At 54.4% G+C, this 17183-nt stretch overlaps 2 protein-coding genes and 1 long non-coding RNA gene across 27 annotated transcripts in view; 2 read left to right on the forward strand and 1 right to left on the reverse strand.

The window, feature by feature from the left end:
* ALDOC (aldolase, fructose-bisphosphate C) overlaps window positions 1-17183 on the forward strand; it is a 1020901-nt gene that overhangs the window by 481193 nt on the left and 522525 nt on the right. The window lies entirely within an intron of this gene.
* MYO18A (myosin XVIIIA) overlaps window positions 1-17183 on the forward strand; it is a 94549-nt gene that overhangs the window by 7998 nt on the left and 69368 nt on the right. For 20 of the 24 annotated variants that reach the window (XM_082706953.1, XM_082706956.1, XM_082706954.1 and 17 more), the window contains exon 2: window positions 3162-4239. In XM_082706953.1, coding sequence (XP_082563079.1) covers window positions 3241-4239 — 999 coding nt within the window. In that variant the 5' untranslated portion in view covers window positions 3162-3240. The remainder of the gene's footprint in view (window positions 1-3161; window positions 4240-17183) is intronic. The other 4 variants (XM_082706964.1, XM_082706958.1, XM_082706978.1 and 1 more) reach the window with 1 other exon arrangement.
* Window positions 1321-7830, reverse strand: LOC309851687. Of its 2 annotated transcripts, none has more exons than XR_014304867.1 (3): window positions 6872-7830; window positions 2609-2846; window positions 1321-2372 (listed from the first exon to the last, which is right to left on the reverse strand). It is a non-coding gene; the product is annotated as an uncharacterized lncRNA (long non-coding RNA). The 2 variants fall into 2 exon arrangements; XR_014304868.1 differs by having other exon boundaries at window positions 2605-2846; window positions 6872-7055.

A 17183-nucleotide genomic window follows, 5' to 3' on the forward strand; every position in this document is an offset into this window, starting at 1 on the left:
GCCTGGGGACAAGAGATGCTAAAAAGTCCAAGGTCTACAAGAAGGTGACAGAGCCCCAGGGTCCCGCAGAGTCGGCTCCAAGGAACAGAGGAGCAGCAGTGCCTATACCAGGGGTCTGATCCTGGACAGGGAGGTCGCAGGTGGCTCTAGATAGGTGGCACAGGAGAAAACCCAGGCCACAGCCAGGCAGTTGTAGGGATGACAGTGGGTAAGGGTACCTTGGGAGCCGTGTGCATGACTTTGGCAGGACAGGGGTGCTGAGGGGAGGCCTGAAATGGACTCAATCTCCAGAGGTTGGGATGAGAGGGGTAACTTCGGCAGCAAGTTAATAAACAACCTGTGTCCACAAGAGACTTAGATAGTTGGAATTTTCGAGCTAGAAGAGACCTAGGTCATCCTGTCCAGCCTTGAGCAAACTGACAGGCTGAAGGTCCCCTAGTAATCTGTTGGCAGATCTGGGCCTAGATAGCAAAACCGCTAACCTTCCTGGCCAGCGGTTACCGCCGCCCCCATACTGCTACTCTAGGGCTGACTGTCTGCGCTTCCTATCCATCACAATGGCAGTGAGGGGCAAGCTTTTGCCAAGACAGGGATTTCCATGAAATTACTTCTCAGGGACCTTTCCAGCCCCCAAATTCTAGAATTCTGGGGCCTGTTGTTCGTTGATACTGCTCAGATGTCTAGTCCCCACCCAGCAGAGAGTCAAGATTGGGTAAGGATTACAGAGTAAGAATTGAAGACCAAAAGAGGTGTCTTGCTGGGATAGCGTGGGTAGGCAGTTGGGTTCTCATGGTTGGGCTGAAGCTGAGGCCAGTGGACACATTTGTCCCCTTCCAGTCCCCAAGGTGGGTTTCTTTCTTCATTTCCCACATGGGTGTCTTTGGAGCCATCTTCTAAATCAGTCTTTTTTTTTAGAGAGAGAGAGAGCGTGGGGGTGGGGTAGGTAGAGGGAGAGGAAGAAAGAAAATTTTAAGCACTCTCCATGCTGAGCCTGGAACCTGACACGAGACTCCTTCCCACAACCCTGAGATCATGACCTGAGCCGAAATCAAGAGCGGATGCTTTAGCAACTGAGCCACCCAGGCGCCCCTAAATCAGCCTTTTAAGACAGTGTGGGTAGTGTTGGGTGGAGGCAGTGACCACCAGAAGATCCCACATTCTGTTATATGGTAGGTCTGTGCCCCACCCCATCAGTATTCAGGAGAAAAGAGAGAGACTCCCCAGGTCAAAATAGAGCCCTGAAGAGGGTAGCCCCCCCCCCACCCTAAATCAGCCCAGACTCAGCTGGACAGGGCTGCCCCTGGCTTCGCACTTCCAGGGCCCCAGACTTCCTGTCTTCCTACCTCTTCCAGGTACTATGTGTATGGAGCATTTTGAACCAAAAAGTCCAGAGGGAACTTTGTTCTACTAGGTAGAAATAGGTCAGGGGATCAAGGGGTGCCTGTTAGGCCCACAGGGAGCTAGTAACTGGGCCAGATTCCCCACCTCTTTGGATATGCTCTGCAATTAAAGATTTTTCTAGAATTCACTGCCCAGTTCAATAGCCAGTAGCTGTTGAATACTTGAAATGTAGTTATTCTGAATTAAGATGTGCTCTGAGTGTAGAAATCACATGGGACATTGCAGCCTTCTTATGGAAAAGAGAATGTAAAATATCTTGATAATTTTCATGTAGATTACATGACATTGTCTTGGATATATTTATATGAAAGTATATCATTAAAGCTAATGATATACTTCTTAACTTTTCTTCTTAGCTTTTTTCTTCTTACCTTTTTTAGTGTGGCTGCTAGGAAATTTTAAGTCACACCTGGGACTTGAATCATATTTCTGTGATGAGCACTGCTCTGGGAAGGATACATCGATCGCTCAGGAACCTCATGGGTCAGGGTGCTGGGCAGGGAGGAGGCAATTAGCCAGAGCCACCAGGACCCTTGGGAGTTCCTGGCCTTGATGTTCCCCTAGGCATTGTATCAGGGCTAGGGGTCCCTCTCAGTAGGTTGGGGAGCCTGGAGGGCCTTGCTTGGTCATGGCGGTGGGGTACACAGACAGGAAAGGCCTCTCCAGGGCCTCACAGAAGGTTATTCCTGGAAGAAGTGAGCTCGTTGGTCATGTGTCTGGAACTCAGAGGGGGAGGCCTTCTTGGAGAAAGAAAAAAATTGCACTTAATTTCTAATTAGATGGTATGGCCTACTTCTACTCCTTGTTCCCGGCTGGTTAGAACGTGTTCCCTAGCTTGCAACTCCACCCCCACCAGGTCTTTCTCAGTCCTGTCCCGAGTCGGGTGCCCACCGTGGGTGCAGGTGTCCGGGAGCTGGCTTGTCTCTTGGGCTGCCACAACTTTCTTCCCAAGGCTATATTTAGTTGTTGGTCTGGGGAAAAGGATATGAGTTTTTCAGGATCCTGTTTATCCAGCAGACCCAACCCCCCACCTCTCAGCTGTCTATCCTCTGTCCAGTCTGGAACTTCCCCTTCCCTCCCTGCTTCACTTGGGGCGCCATGGGCCCAGAGAGAAAACTGTATTTGCCACCAACTAGCCAGGTAACAGCTAACATATACTTAATTTTCTGCACCCTGTTTTCTCATTTGTAGAGATAATGATACCTGCCTTGCGGGGAGGCTGCGAGGCTCAAATGAGAGTGTGGGTCACGTGCCCGGCAGCTGGAAATCACAACATAAGGGTTGGTGCTCTGAGCTTCTCTGTCAGGCAGTGGCTAAGGCGGCTAGGCGGCTTTTGTGTCCCTTTCCTTCTTCCTTTGTGTTGAATCTTGACTCAGGCCCCAGGTCGGCTTGATGGCACCGTCCTGCCAGGAGGTCCGAGCTCTGGGAGCCACCTCGGTGCACACCTATCAGGGATAAAAGGCGATGACAGGCTCTGGAGTTTGCATTTTTACAACCCTTATCAAAACCTCAAGTTTTCTTATTTGTAAAATGGGGGTAATCGCAGACCTTCTCGTAGCAGTGCTGTGAGGATTAACTTAACAGAGACCGTATTGTATCAAGCCAAGCACCTGGCACAGAGTGAGCCTGCTGTCGGTGAGGGGGAGCTGTGCTCATTAGTTCACCTTGTCTGGACTAGAGACACGGGAACAGGCTCTGTGCAAATAACATCTCCCTCTCTCTCTCTCTTTCTCTCTCTCTCTCTCCACTTCTGTTTGCAGCAGCAAGGTGGGGTACAAGCACCCTGTGCTAAGCACCCATAATCCTCCGGGGGTGCCCCCCCGAAAGCAACACCCCACCATGTTTAACCTAATGAAGAAAGACAAGGACAAAGATGGTGGGCGGAAGGAGAAGAAGGAGAAGAAGGAGAAGAAGGAGCGGATGTCGGCCGCGGAGCTGAGGAGCCTCGAGGAGATGAGCCTGCGTCGCGGCTTCTTCAACCTGAACCGCTCCTCCAAACGTGAGTCCAAGACACGCTTGGAAATCTCCAACCCCATCCCCATCAAGGTGGCCAGCGGCTCTGACCTGCACCTGACTGACATCGACTCCGACAGCAACAGGGGCAGCGTCATTCTGGACTCGGGCCACCTGAGCACCGCCAGCTCAAGCGATGACCTCAAGGGCGAGGAAGGCAGCTTCCGGGGCTCGGTGCTGCAGCGGGCGGCCAAGTTCGGCTCCCTGGCCAAGCAGAACTCACAGATGATCGTCAAGCGCTTCTCCTTCTCCCAGCGGAGCCGGGATGAGAGTGCCTCAGAGACCTCCACCCCTTCCGAACACTCTGCTGCCCCATCCCCGCAGGTGGAGGTGAGGACCCTCGAGGGACAGCTGGTGCAGCATCCTGGCTCTGGCCTCACTCGGCCAGGGCCCCGGTCACGGGTCCCGGAGCTGGTGACAAAAAGGTTCCCAGCTGACCTGCGCTTGCCCCCTGTGGTGCCCTTGCCACCACCCGCCCTCCGGGAGCTGGAGCTGCAGCGGAGGCCCACTGGAGACTTCGGCTTCTCCCTGCGCCGCACGACCATGCTGGATCGGGGTCCTGAGGGCCAGGTCTACCGGAGGGTGGTTCACTTTGCTGAGCCTGGCGCGGGCACCAAGGACCTGGCCCTGGGGTTGGTGCCAGGTGACCGGTTGGTGGAGATTAACGGGCACAACGTGGAGAGCAAGTCCAGGGATGAGATCGTGGAGATGATCCGGCAGTCTGGGGACAGCGTGCGGCTCAAGGTGCAACCCATCCCGGAGCTCAGTGAGCTGAGCCGGAGCTGGCTGCGGAGCGGCGACGGACCCCGCAGGGAGCCAGCTGATGTGAGTGTCCCCCTGTGCAACTGGGCCGGAGCCAGGATTGGGAACTGTACTTGGGTGGATGACTGGGGTACTCAGGAGCTGTGAAGTTGTGCCACTTCTTGGCCCCAGTGACAACTTACCTGGCCTGCAGGGTGGAACCACCTTAGCACGGGGTGGTCCATGGGGATATAGGCTTCAGGAGACAAAGGTGAAGGCTTTGGGCACCTTGTTTCCTGAGCCCTAAATCAGAGCACGGAGGCTCACATGGGTCACTTCAGATGAGAGATAGTCTGGACTACTAGTCCAGCACAGCATCTGGACAAAAAGAGAGGAGTCCCATCTTTGGGCATTAGACCTGAAAGAAAAAGATGACTTATTTCAAATCAGGGCTGTCTTAGAACATCTAGGCTGTGCAGCTGTTCTGCGAGCTCTTGGGTAAGATGACTACAGGCCTCCTCTTGCCCTTGAATGAGGAGCTGAATAGGAGGTAGGTTACAGAGACAAGTAGAGGCCAGATCATGAAGGACCTTGTAAGTCATGATAAGAATTTAGATTTTTGTCCCAATGAAATGGGACCATGGTGGGGTTTGAAGCAGGGGAGTGACTGGACCTGATTTATACAGATCACCTGGGTTCTAAGAGTCTTTATTACCTCTCCTGGAGGAAGAAAACACCCCAGAAACATAACAGGTATCAAGCCCACAGAAATAGTATGACCTGAGTGTCCCTGAGACCCCGGTCTTTATCTGGCTCACACGAAACAGCAGTGGAGGGGGTGACACAGGAGCAGAAAAGATTTAGTCTATGTATGAGACAGTCTCCACGGGGACAGTGATCTCTAACCCCAGGGGTCTTTCAATAGAGTGGCTATGTATCAGTTTGGAATGTTCCACTGGAGACAGAACGGGAAGGACAGGTTGGCCTCTGGCCATCCCTGTCTCCCAGCTGTGGGCTTTAGGATTGCCCAGATCTGGTCCAGTGTCCAGCCTGGCCAGAACCTGTCAGCACTAAGTGACCGGCCAGATGGGTCAAAGTCAGAAGTAGGAGGAAATGCTAAGGAAGCAGCCAGAGTCCTGATGCGAGCTTTCTCCCTGGGAGGGGAAGCAGATACTCAGCTGGCAGCTCAGCTGAGCAGCATGGAGGGCCTGGAGGGCCTGGGAGCGGCTGGGTCAGAGTCTGGCAGGAAGCACTGGAGGTGGGTTCCAGACCTTCCTTTATCCAGCAGAGCTCAGGCAGTTTTGCTAGTCAGTAAGGGATAGTGAGTGGGAGGGAGCCTGTTGTGGGAACCAGGGAAGGACCTGGACTCATTCATTCCAGAAACTCACACAGAGCATGTACTGTGTGCCAGTTACCGGACTAGACTGAGCTCAGGGAACCACAGTGTGGCGGGAGTGGGCTTTATCCTAGAACCAGAGCCCATACCATGTCTGTCTACTTTCTCCCAGGCGGACGTTATTTTTAACAGATGGAATTTTCTTCTTCAAGAATGAATCCCCTGGGGGGGTTGTTGCCAGTTCCCTGTTGAACCACAGCACAGGCCTCTGTGGGGCCCTGGGCCTGGCATCCCAGATGCTATTTTGTTTTCTCTTGATAGCCTAGGGATCATCTTGGCATCTCGTATTTCTCAGCCGCTCTCCCTTCCCAATGAGCGGCTGCTCCCCCATCCCTGGGGAAGGGGGTGTTTCGGCTTCGGAGGCCCCAGTAGATTCCCCAGTACCGCCGGAGCTGGTATCCCTGAGATGCTGGCTTGCTTCAGGCCCTGTGGGGCAAGCCCAGCGGTGCCTAGAGGACTTCTTCCCCAGGCTGATGCCTAGGGGAATCCGGCAGGGGCCACACAGCAAACTCCAACCTCATGAGTCTCTGAGAACCATGTGAGAGGACAGTGAGAAGCACAGGGCTAAGGAAGCCCTGCATCAGTCCCTCCCTGGCAGGTGGTGGGGACTCAGGCCACCGCAGGGAGGAGCAGAGCGGGCCCGGCTTCCTGGCCTCCCGGGACAGACCGGGAGCTGGTGTGGGAGTGCCGCGGCCACCACGGTGGCTCTCCTCCTCCTCCTCCGTCTCCTCTTCTTCCTCCCACTCCCGCTCCGGCTCCTTTCCTTGGCAGCCGTTTAAGCTCAGCTCCATGCCAAGAAGAGTCTTCCCACTTCCCTGAGGCTCCTGGGTGGGGTACTCTGACAACTCTGGCCCCACGAGGACGGCTCCCGGCGGCCACCCTGCCCGTCACGCCATCCATCAACGGTGTCCACACATGGCCCGTCCCCAGGGAGCTCCGAGGGAACCGGCCGGCCATCTGTTCTCTCTCTGCACACAGATGGAGACCAGGCGTCATGGCTCCTCTCCATGGCCTGTTCAGAAGGCCCCAGGGAGAGACAGCCCCTCGGGTTTCCTTCTCACAAGAATGGTTGGCTCACACCTCCGTGTGTCCCTGTAGCTGCCAGCAAGGTTCTACTGGGAGTAGGGGTGAGCCACAGCAGGGGGATAGACATGGAGCCCTGATAGAGATCCCTCAGCAGGCCTGGGACACGCAGCTCTTCTCCCCCCATTTAGTCTTCCCCTCCACTCGTTAAACAGACATGCGCTGAGCACCCACGGTGAGCTAGATCTGGGGAGCCAGCAGCAAGCCGCGTGTAGCCCCAGGCCCCTCAGAACTCACGGTCTAGCGGAAGAGACGGTCAAGTAGCAGGGGATGTCAGTGTTGTTTGAGAAGCTCCCCAACAGGGGCCAGTACGGGGTCCCAGGGGGCACAGAGGAGGGACCGGAAGACCAGTCTTGGGAGTGATCCCAGGGAAAGCTGCCATCTGGGTGGGAGATGAATGCAGGGGAGGCAGGAGGAAGGGGAAGGCTGTGAGAGACACATACCAAGGCCTAGAGGTTGGAGAGAGAATGACACATCTGGGGGGGGGGATAAAGCTGGGGGACAGTGCATGGGGAATGAGGATTGAGAGAAGCAGCAGAAGCAGCAGGCAGGGGACAGGCCAACAAAGGCCCTTGTGAACTAGCCTAGGGAATGTGAACTTCAACCGAAGGGTGAGAAGCTCTTTAATCAGGAAGTGGTGGGAACAGATCTTAGAAAATCTCTGTGGAGAATGCTTTTGGGTGTAGCGAGGGCAGCCATGGGGAAAATAGTGAGGGCCCTGTCACTGTCATCCTAGTGGGATGGAGGCCCGCACTCGGGTAGGGCAGTGGCGATGGAGAGGGATTTCGGACGTGACTGACTGGTGTGGGGGAGAGAGGTGAGGAGAGCCAAATGGGCTGTCAGCTTTGGAGGAGGATGCTGAGTTCCTCCCTTGGCTCCTCAGGGAAGGTGTTTTAGGGTATTTGGTTTTGGATCAGTTACTCTTAAATTGTCTAAAGGCAAAGCGTTCCCCGAGTCTGGCGAGATGAAAGAGAGTGTTGGTACCGACAAGGATCTGAAAACCCCAGCTGGATCAAAATTCTTTTCTCCTGCTCCATGAATCTGAGTGGGAAAGTCAAGGGCCCACTGAGAAGGATGAGGGCCCAGGAGGGTGGAGAGCTGCACCCTTCTGTTTGTATCCTCAGTGGACCCATTGCAGGGAGCAGGGGTGTAGGATGTTCCTGCCAAGCTCCGAAAAGCCCATCTGCTTACCCCCAGCTGATGTCATTGTCCCTCTGCCACCAAGAGCCAGGGGAGCTAGCCCCCAAAGGGGCTCCACCCAGAAAGGGCTGCTTCCCTGAGATTCCGAAGTTGTGGTGGGAGGGGTGAGGTGGGGATTTCCAACAAGGCACCTGCCCCCTGCAGTCAGGCCTGCTTCCTCGGGCTCTGTATGGGGCTGTCAGGCATTTCCCAGAGATCTGTGATATGATTTCTTCTCCCCTTGGACTGTGGAGTTTCTACTCAAAGGTTCTAGGGCTACGAGGTTCCTTAAGAGGTTCTCATGTCTGTAAACCAGTCACCTGGTTTGCTTACATAGACATGTGTAAACCACCTTTCATAGATTTTGGGAGGTAGTAAATGCCTAGGATGATGGTTAGTACCTTTCCCCCTGCCTGGTTTCTGAAGCCATCAAGGGAAGGTAATTTTGCTGCTTCCTTAGTTAACCCATCCTGATGTGCTTTCCTGTCTTTGTTCCTGGTAAGGTTTTCTTTCTAAGGGGAACTCATGATGCTTTTGTTCCAACCCTTTTCCAGTAGCCCCGTCCTCAGAAACACCCAGCTGAAGGAAGAGCTGGGATGCTGGGTGCTCCCTAGATTTTTCCAGCATCTCAGGCTTACCGATGGAAATCAATGGCCTGAAAGGTGACTGGCGGGTCGGGGTTGCCTGCATCCGGGAGAACGGCAGGTGTCCCTCTGCCAGGAAGCCCTAAACCCTTGGGCAGAAGCTGTATGAGTATCACCAACCTCGTCCCCTGACCGCCAGGGTCTTTCAGGAGGAGGGTACCAAGGGAAGACAGAAAATCGTCCTGGCCCAGGTCTGCCAGGCCCATGGGCTGTCCCTGGGGCTTCTGGTCATGGTGTTGCTGCCTGATACTGCCTGGGCTCAGTGTTCTAGAACACCTCTGTTCCTAGAGTCACTCCAGATGATCCTTGGAGGGGTTTGGGGTTTTTTTGTTTGTTTGTTTGCTTGATTGAAACAAAAAATTCTTCATTTTGTGCCAAAGCTTTAGGCACGTCTGCCATCAGTCTTGCCATGTGAGAGCTCTGGCTTGGGGCCTCAGAGTAGAACCCAGACTCAATTCTTTTGGTGATGAGGTGGCTGGAGAGCTGATGGGTGAAAGGTCTTTGGGAGCATTTTGGCTGTTATCTATCCTGGATTAGTGGGATGCATGGGACCAACAGGATAGCCTGGTGGACAGGGTCACATCTATTCTGCTAGGTCTTCTTTCTTTCTCAGAGGCACATTCTGCCTTCTTCCTGACGAGCTGCCAGACGAACTACAGCCCCAGAGTGCCCTGGCCACCCAGTCCGTGGGTGGTGGGCATAGTGCCCAGGCCTCATTGAGCTGGGTGTGGGTACACGTCATGGTCATTGGTTGTTTTCGCCAGCACCGCTTGGCGCCCTGGTGTGGGGGCAGGGCCTCGGTTTGAGGTGGCCCACACTGGCCCCATCCAGCCCTGGCCACAGCACCGTCCCCCCCGGCCACACCCCTCCCTGGGGCCCACCCTGCTACCCCCTGGCCACCGGGTCTTCTGCTCCCTTCTAATCTCTTATTTACGTTGAAATGGTTCTGGAAAATACCAGATATGCAAACACCCAGACTGGGGGTGGGTGAGGAGTGGGGTGAAGGGGGGCGTGTGGCGGGTGGGAACACAAGTATTTTAAAAATGCTGCAGATCGCTACAGCGTTTCCCAGAAACCACAAGCACGCGGTCTGCCTGCCAGCAGCGCTCCCCGCCACCCCAACACCACTGAGCTGCTGGGCTCTCCTCGTTTGCCTTAGCTGGAGGTGGAGAGTAGTGTCAGTGGGGGTAGGGGGCCAGTGACCCAGCTGGGGAGGGGGCTCCCCCCCCCCCCCCCGGCCTGCTGGGGCTGCCTGGCGCTTCCATTGTCAGTCCTGAGCAGTGCAGATGGATGTGCCCCAGGCTTCCAGTAGCACTGTGGGCGCCCACCGTGCCAGATAGGCGCTGGGAAGGAGTGGAGTATTCATGGCCCCCCCGCCTCCTGCTGTGCAGTTTGGTTGGGGGAGAAGGGAGGAGCTGGGGGGAGAGCCTAGTTCAGAGCCCCGCGTGGTGTTTGGCAGCCGCTTCTGTTCTGTTAAATACAGGGGACAGTGTCAGCAAAGCTCATGTTTTCAGCTGTTGGCTCTAGTTTAGTTGGGAAACTATTTCCTCAGACCTGGGTCCCCACTCTGGCTGCATTGATCTCCCGCTATGAGTTTCTCAGAATCAGGGCGCAACAGTCTTCCCCCGGCATGGCTTAGCCCAGCCGCTTTGCACTGACTTGGGGTGGGGGTGGTGTGGGCAAGCAGAGAAGCAGGTAGGGTGTTCGTTCCAGGGCAAGGCAGCGCATGGCACGGTCGTCTTCCCAGGTGGTGATTAACTGATCTGGTAAAGATTCCCCAGAACAGCAATGCCCTGGGGGCCGGTCATGAGAGGGGACAGCTGGGATGAGGATGGTGGCCAGTGTTCACTCTATGTCAGGCACCTCTCTAGCTGTTTTACACATACTAACTCATTTAAAGTGCTCAACAACCCTTTGCAGCAGGTCATGCAATCATCTTTATTTCACAGACGAGGATACCAGATCACCGAACGGTTAAGGATAAGTCTGTGGCTGAAGGTTTCAAGGCGATTTAAAGTCCCTTGTTGGGAGTTGAATTTAGGATATCAGCTCCTTGCCCTTCATGAGTGCGATGTATGGGGCAGGGGAACACAGTATCTGGGTATCCTTATCAATCCACCGGCCAGCCCAGGCCTATGTCCTCTTGGCCTCTATAGGCCTCGCCTCCAGAAGGGGAGGGAAGCGAGGAGTGACTGGCCATTCTTGCTGTTACTCTGTGGATTGTGAACTACAGGACGGTGAGACTGTCCTTCCAGAAGTTTAGCCAGAGGAAGCGAGCCCACACGGCAGCAGTGGGATTACATCGGGTGGGAGCTGGGAGAGGGACTGGGATGCTGGCCCGTTTGGCCCTTACTGACACATTAATATGGACATCTGCAGTACTTTGGGGTGGCGGGACCCCCCCAGAGCGTCACCTCTGATGGAAGACAGGTCCTCTCCTGTCCCACGGGGGCTGCACGCTCTTGCTTCCTAGGGTGCACTGTGGGGGAAAGGTGAGCACGGGCCTCATGCAAACTTAAATTAGGTATTCATTTCAAGTGGCAGAGGGCCTCGCAGGTGGTGGGTATGTAACAAAGAGTTCTCATTGGCTTCTACCATGGAGTCCCTGCTGTTCCTTATGTATGTCATGCTTTTCCTCGCCCATCCTCTTGCCCTCATAGGCGCTGGCCCCGGTTTGAATGTCACTTCCTCAGGGAAGCCTTCCCTGACCCTCTGAGTGGTCACCTCCTTCTCCTTCATTACAGTCATCAAGATTGTTGTTCATTAGTCACCTCATTTCTCCAGTGCAGAAGGGCTTCGTGAGAGTTGTGGGATGTTTGTTGAAGGAAAGAAGATGGTTCTGTGCTCAGGAACTGGTTTCCCATTCTCTCTGCATGGTTTTCCTCATTTACCTCAGTTTGGGTTCCTAGAACCCTTTCCCCCACTCCGCCCCGCCCACCCTGACTCGCCTTGGTGACTTGTCCATGGTACCTGTCCCACCTTCACCCCCGGACTCCACTTCTTCTGTCCCTGGGCACTCAGCAGCCCCCACAGGAATGGAGGAGACAGGGACTCTAGGCATCCAGGAGCAGGTTGCAGGATGGTCTGCCTCCTGGCCCCGCATTGGTGTTTTTGGAAAGGCACTGGGCTTGGATGAGTAGCAGATTTGGGGTTTTACGGGGGTCATATAGTGTGCAGCCCAGGGGACCTGGGAGCAATGTCCTTGGCATCCTAGCTGCAGGTCTCTGAGGGGGAGGATGTGGCCCAGCAGGGCTCATGGCTCCCTCTCTCCTTCGCCTGCTTTTCCCACTCTGCCTGTGTGCTGGAATGTCAGCAGGCTGGGAATTTTCACAGCAAGGATTTTTCCCTGTCAGAGCAACAGATTCCAGCTGGAGCCTGGGGACAGCTCCCACATGGGCATTTGGCTGCCAGATAGGGCCAGGGTCCATTCTAGGCCACCCCACCTGCTCTGCTCTTGGAGCCAAGGCCCCACTCCCACCCTCCACGGGAAATGCAAATATCTGTCTCTCCACTGGGTCAGGTGGAACCTGGAGCTCAGGAGAGGCAATGGGAGGCCTTGGGCACCAGAAACCCCCCCCCTTGGGGAGGAAAGAACGTGACTGGCCATATCCCACAAGCCTCACTTCCTCCCTGGGTGAGTGAGTCAGGAAGGGGAGCTACCTTGGATTCCATCCTCAGGTGGGGCTGTGGCTGCCAGACCCAAGTTCTCTGGCCTGTGGGGGCTACCCAGCCTGGGCAGGAGGTGGTCCTGGACAGTTAGTCACCCTTATCATGTCTCCAGGGCCTGGTTCCCTCTCTGAGTGACCCTTTCCTGCCTCTGTGCCCTTTGCCCCTTGATCTCAGTTCTGCTGGCCCCTCCCTTCCACTCCCATTTCTGCAAGGAGCTGACTCACTTCCTCTCTCCCTCCCCAGCTTCTCTCACTGCCAGGCCCTGTGGGTACCCTGTACCCAGAGAGGGGGGGTCTCTCACAGGGTGCCTCCTAGGCTCCTTTTCCTGGCGGTAAGACGGAGGCTGCCCCTGGTGCTGGGCAGAAGAGGGCTAGGAGATGGAGTGGGCAGTGGGGGGCATGGCTCTGGGCTGTAGGAAGGCCAGATGTAAGTGGCCCCAGAACCTTAGCGCAATCGAGGTTGGATGTCAGAGGCCGTGGGGAGTGCCAGCCCCATGTCACCCTGTGGGTTCCGTGGAGGAGAAAGGCTGAAGATGCCATCCCTGTGACCAGGAGGCCTGTGTTTTCCCCAGAACAGAAGACATCTGCAGAGGGATCAATCTCAGCCCAGGGTGGCATGGGCTAGAGGCCAAGCAGTGATGGCACTGTCAGGCAGCATGAGATGGTCATGACTCTGTGACACCCCGTTTCGTGCCCAGCCCCATCTCATCATGGAGAACGTGTCTGCGGATCCCAGCAGCGCCTTCCAGGGTCTGATACCGTCTCCCTGTAGGTTCTTCCTGCTGGGAGCCCTCGTCCTGCCTCTCCCGGCCCCCGCCTCTCTCATCCATGGGTTGGTCTAGTTGTGGAGCCCACTACAGAAGCTGGCTTAGAACAGTAGAAGGTTTCCCCCGTGAGTGGCTGGCATCATCTAGCTTGCCATCCTTGAAGCTGTCGAGGCTGGGGAAGCCTGTGGTTTTAGGGCACTGAGGATTCAGCTTGTGCTGGGCCTGGCATGGCCTGGGATCTTCCCCTTCAGGGGGCCTAGGTTAGCTAAAGGGCACAGGTACCCGGTAAGAGCGAGTCCCCATTTTTCTTGGCCATGCAGCAAGTTCAATTGATGCTGAAGGGAAACTGGGCCTACCCTTGGGAAGCCTGGGGGACTGCTGTGAGCTGTCTTCCTAGAATCAAGCGACCAGCAAACATTCCAGCTCCCCTTCGCACAGGCGGCCTGCCGTGATCCTGATCCTGACCTCAGGAATTCTGGACCCTGACGGGTGTTCTCTTATTTAAATGAGGTTGGGGGTGGCAGGCTAGAATGAGGCCTAGGTGTGGCGAAGGTGAGGGGCACCTACCTGACCACCCCACCCAGGGTACTCTAATCCTCTCTGGCAGGAGGTCCACCACCCCCCACAGGCATGCAGGTACCTGTCTGGTACCTGTCTGTGTACCTCTTCTAGAGTTTCTTTATTGCTCCCTGCCACTGGCCATCACTACCTGGCATTTACCTGTAGCTCAGAGCCAGGCTCTGGGACAGGATACCCAGTTTGGAAATGGCTTGGGACACACATGCATGTACACACACACACACACACACACACCCCTATCCTACAAAATTTAAGCCAGGTGTCTTTTTCTCTCAGACTCTTCCAAAGAATTTCTGCCGCTGGCTTCAAATTCTTCTAACCGGCCTTCCCCTTCTCTCTCCAGACCAGAGGATGTGGTCTCCAGGGCAGGGCATGGCAGAGTTTTCTGGCTCCCAGCAAGGGCCTTGCATCTACCTTAACACATCAGTTCTCAGGTCTCTTTCCTGTGCCTTTAAAAGAGGGACCCATGTCATAAAGGGTCCCCTCTTCTCCCTCCCTACTCATTCTCTTCGAAAATCCCCAAGCTGTAGATTTTATTGTTGCTATAGAAACAGATGCTTGGCAAATATGAAGTTGGATGGAAGGGCTGGTTTGGGCTGTAGGAACTGATTTCAGCTCATTCAGGGAGGAGGAGGAGGAGGCAGGCAGCACAGGGGAAAAGGCCTACAATTCGGAAGAATGCAGATGGTGGTGTTATTAGTACATCGGGGTATATTGGGTACAACATGGACGCCGGAGCTGGACTCCTGGGTTCAAATCCTGACTCTGCTGCTTCCTAGCTGTGTGACCTTGGGCAAATAATTTAATTTCTCTGTGTTTACCTTTCCTCATCGTAAAATAATAATAATACTTTCTTATAAGGTGGTTTTAAACATTAAATGAATCAATACCCGCGAATCACTTAGAATGGCATTACCCTCATCCTTAATCTGTCTGTAAGGTGCTGGGAGGTACTTGGTGCCTGAGAACTTGATGGGCCTTCTGCCCAGGAATGCCACAGGCCTGCTAATTGACTCAGCTCTGCTGCTGGTGGGGGGCGGGTTTAGGGGGCAGTGCAGCACAGTTTACAATTGTCCCTCGAATGATGCTTTTCCCCAAAGGGCCCTCTGGGTAAAGACAGGGAAATAAGACCCAGGTTGGTCCCCGTGTTTACTCAGGGCCGCATGATGGCCTCAGAAGTTTGTCCATACTAGTCTGTAGTTCGATGCATCCTTAAAATTGTGCTCCTTTTCCGATGACTCCTTCCCTTCGGGTTCTTGACTTCTTTCTACCTACTTGTTTTCCAGTGGAAAAGACACTACTTTTTCGTGGTCTCTCTACAACGTCTTTTGTTTCTTCATGCCTGTCTTGCTTCTGGATTAGGGCTAAGCAGGAGCTGAGGCCAGAACAGAGAGGCAGTCCCGACCATACCCATTCCTGGGCCTGTTCTCTGCTTTACATATGAGCTTGCCCGGACACTCCCACTTGGATTTTCTAAATCCTGTGGCAAAACCTTTCATATGAAGCACCCAGCAGAAACTAGTAGCTGTCAGATCTGTGTACTTTCTGTTTGCTTATTCCTCCATGGGTCCTGGGCTGGGGAAGCTTGTTTCTGCCTCTCTAGCATGGCAAGTGTGTCCCGAAGTCCTTGCTCCACCATGCCCTCCTCCCCGTCTTCCTCATTTGGTTCATCTAACGAGTGACGCAGGGAGGTGGCCAGTTGCAGTCCCCATTTGCCCCATGGGCAGAACTCCTGGCATGCTGCTCAGAATAAGGCTTTATGGGCCTTATTTGCCGTTGACAGTTCAGGGTTCTGCTGGGACGTCTCTCTCTGAGAGCCCTAACATCAGATGAGTCCGGCAGCCCGTGGTGTGGGGAAGCCCTCAGGCCACTACATTCCAGATGTCTTACCCATGCCTGGTCCAGAGATGCTGCAGAAACAAGGAACAATTGTGTGGCACTAAGGGGCTTTCTCCCAGGCCTGGGATGCCAGGAGTGGGGGCTGGCTTCCATTCAGCTTTGCCTTTTCAGCCCCTCTGCATCTGGCTTCTGCTCCCTGGCTAGTTGTTCAACTGTGGCTCAATGGTGTCCCCCTCCCCCAGGTCTTTCTGAGGCCTTAGGGGTCAAGGCAAGCACAAGGAGACAGGAGCCTCAGTAGACTCGGGGGCAGGGGGTGGGAGAGAACAGCAGGGGCCAAGGGCAACACCTGAGGGAGTCTTTGGCAAGGCTGACCAGGGCCCACTGAAAAGAGGACTCTCTGGATCAGAGCTGTCCAGTAGGACGTTCTGCCAAGACGGAAATGTTCCATAGTCTCTCCTTTCCGACTTGGTAGCCATTAGCCATATGTGGCTACTGAGCACTTGACATGTGGCTGGCATGACTGAGGAACTGAATCTTATTTTTTTAATTTGTTTTAATTTAATCCGAAGTATGCCCATTGTTTCGATTAAACTTAAGTAGCCAGACATGGCTATTGCCTGCTGCACAGTGCAACTCCAGATAGCCCCCAGAAAAAAAATGGTGGGATGTTCTTGAAGGATTCTGTCCTCTTGGAGTGCCCCTGGTGAGGCTGGGGTTGGTGTCATTTTCCCTTCCTCTCAGGAAGGAAGCCTCCTCCTCTCTGGCAATTTCTACACTTCACCAACTCTGGAATCCTGATGCCCCAGGGCCGACAGGTCCCTGGCCATGCGCCACCACATCTGGGGCAGTGTTTCCCCACCTTGCCAAGCATGTTTTCTGCCCAGCCTTGTAACACACAGGTGCTCACATGCCCCAGTGGCTTTGGCCAAGGCTGTTAATGTGGAGGTGGTAGGCTCGTAGGAAAAGGAGAAGCTTTGGCTTCATCCTTCCTACTTCTATGGAGGCTGAGTTTGCGATTTATTTTCACTTGAAAGGGTTCTAGAAATAGGCCCAACCAGAGCCTCCAGAGGCGAACACACAGATCCTCAAACATGTACTGAGTGCCCAGTGTTTGGAGGAACCCGAGGCTTGTCTAAAGCAGCTCCCTGACTCAGAGAATAAGCACCTTGGATTTCCAGCTCTCACACCCGCAAAGACCTTACTGAGGTTTTATTTAAATTTGTATGGCTGACCCTTAAACTGGCTTTCCTTTTTTTCTTCCCTGGAAATAGAAAAGAGTTGTCATTTATGTGAAAAAGAGAACAATAGTTCATTATGCTTATTCTCATGTCTGCCAGAGGGGGTTGGGGATGGGAATATTGTGTATGCGGTACATTTGGTAGACTCAGAAGTGAACCAAGTCTGGGTGGGATTTGGGCAGGGGTCTGGAGGATTTTGTCAAGACCAGCCACCCTTGGTTTTGGGCCTTGTGGGAGTTTGGCTAAGCAGAGGCAGTTTGGAAATCCCCAGGGGCCATGAGGAAATCCCCCGCAGCTGAGCGTCTTCGGGGAGCAGCAGGCCTACTGGAGTGGTCTCTGCAGGCAGCCACGATCTCACTCTGAGGGGACAGACTGCTAGTCTTAGCAGAGAGGACGAACCCAGATGTCACCACTTGGGCTCTGTGCCTGTGAGCAAAACCTTGGGTGTGCTAAGGCAGGCGCTGGGGGCGTGCCGAGCACTATGCCTCAGTGGTAGTGAAGGCAGTGATCTGGGGCGACCCTCTCTCCCTGACTTTCCTAGACTGCTACTCCCAGACCTCCTCCCAGCCCACAGGAATAAAGCGTCCCCGGAGTCTTATGTTTATTCACGTAGTCGTTCATTCATCCCTTTTATT

Source organism: Mustela nivalis (assembly GCF_964662115.1).
Source record: "Mustela nivalis genome assembly, chromosome: 17".
Lineage (NCBI taxonomy): Eukaryota > Metazoa > Chordata > Mammalia > Carnivora > Mustelidae > Mustela > Mustela nivalis.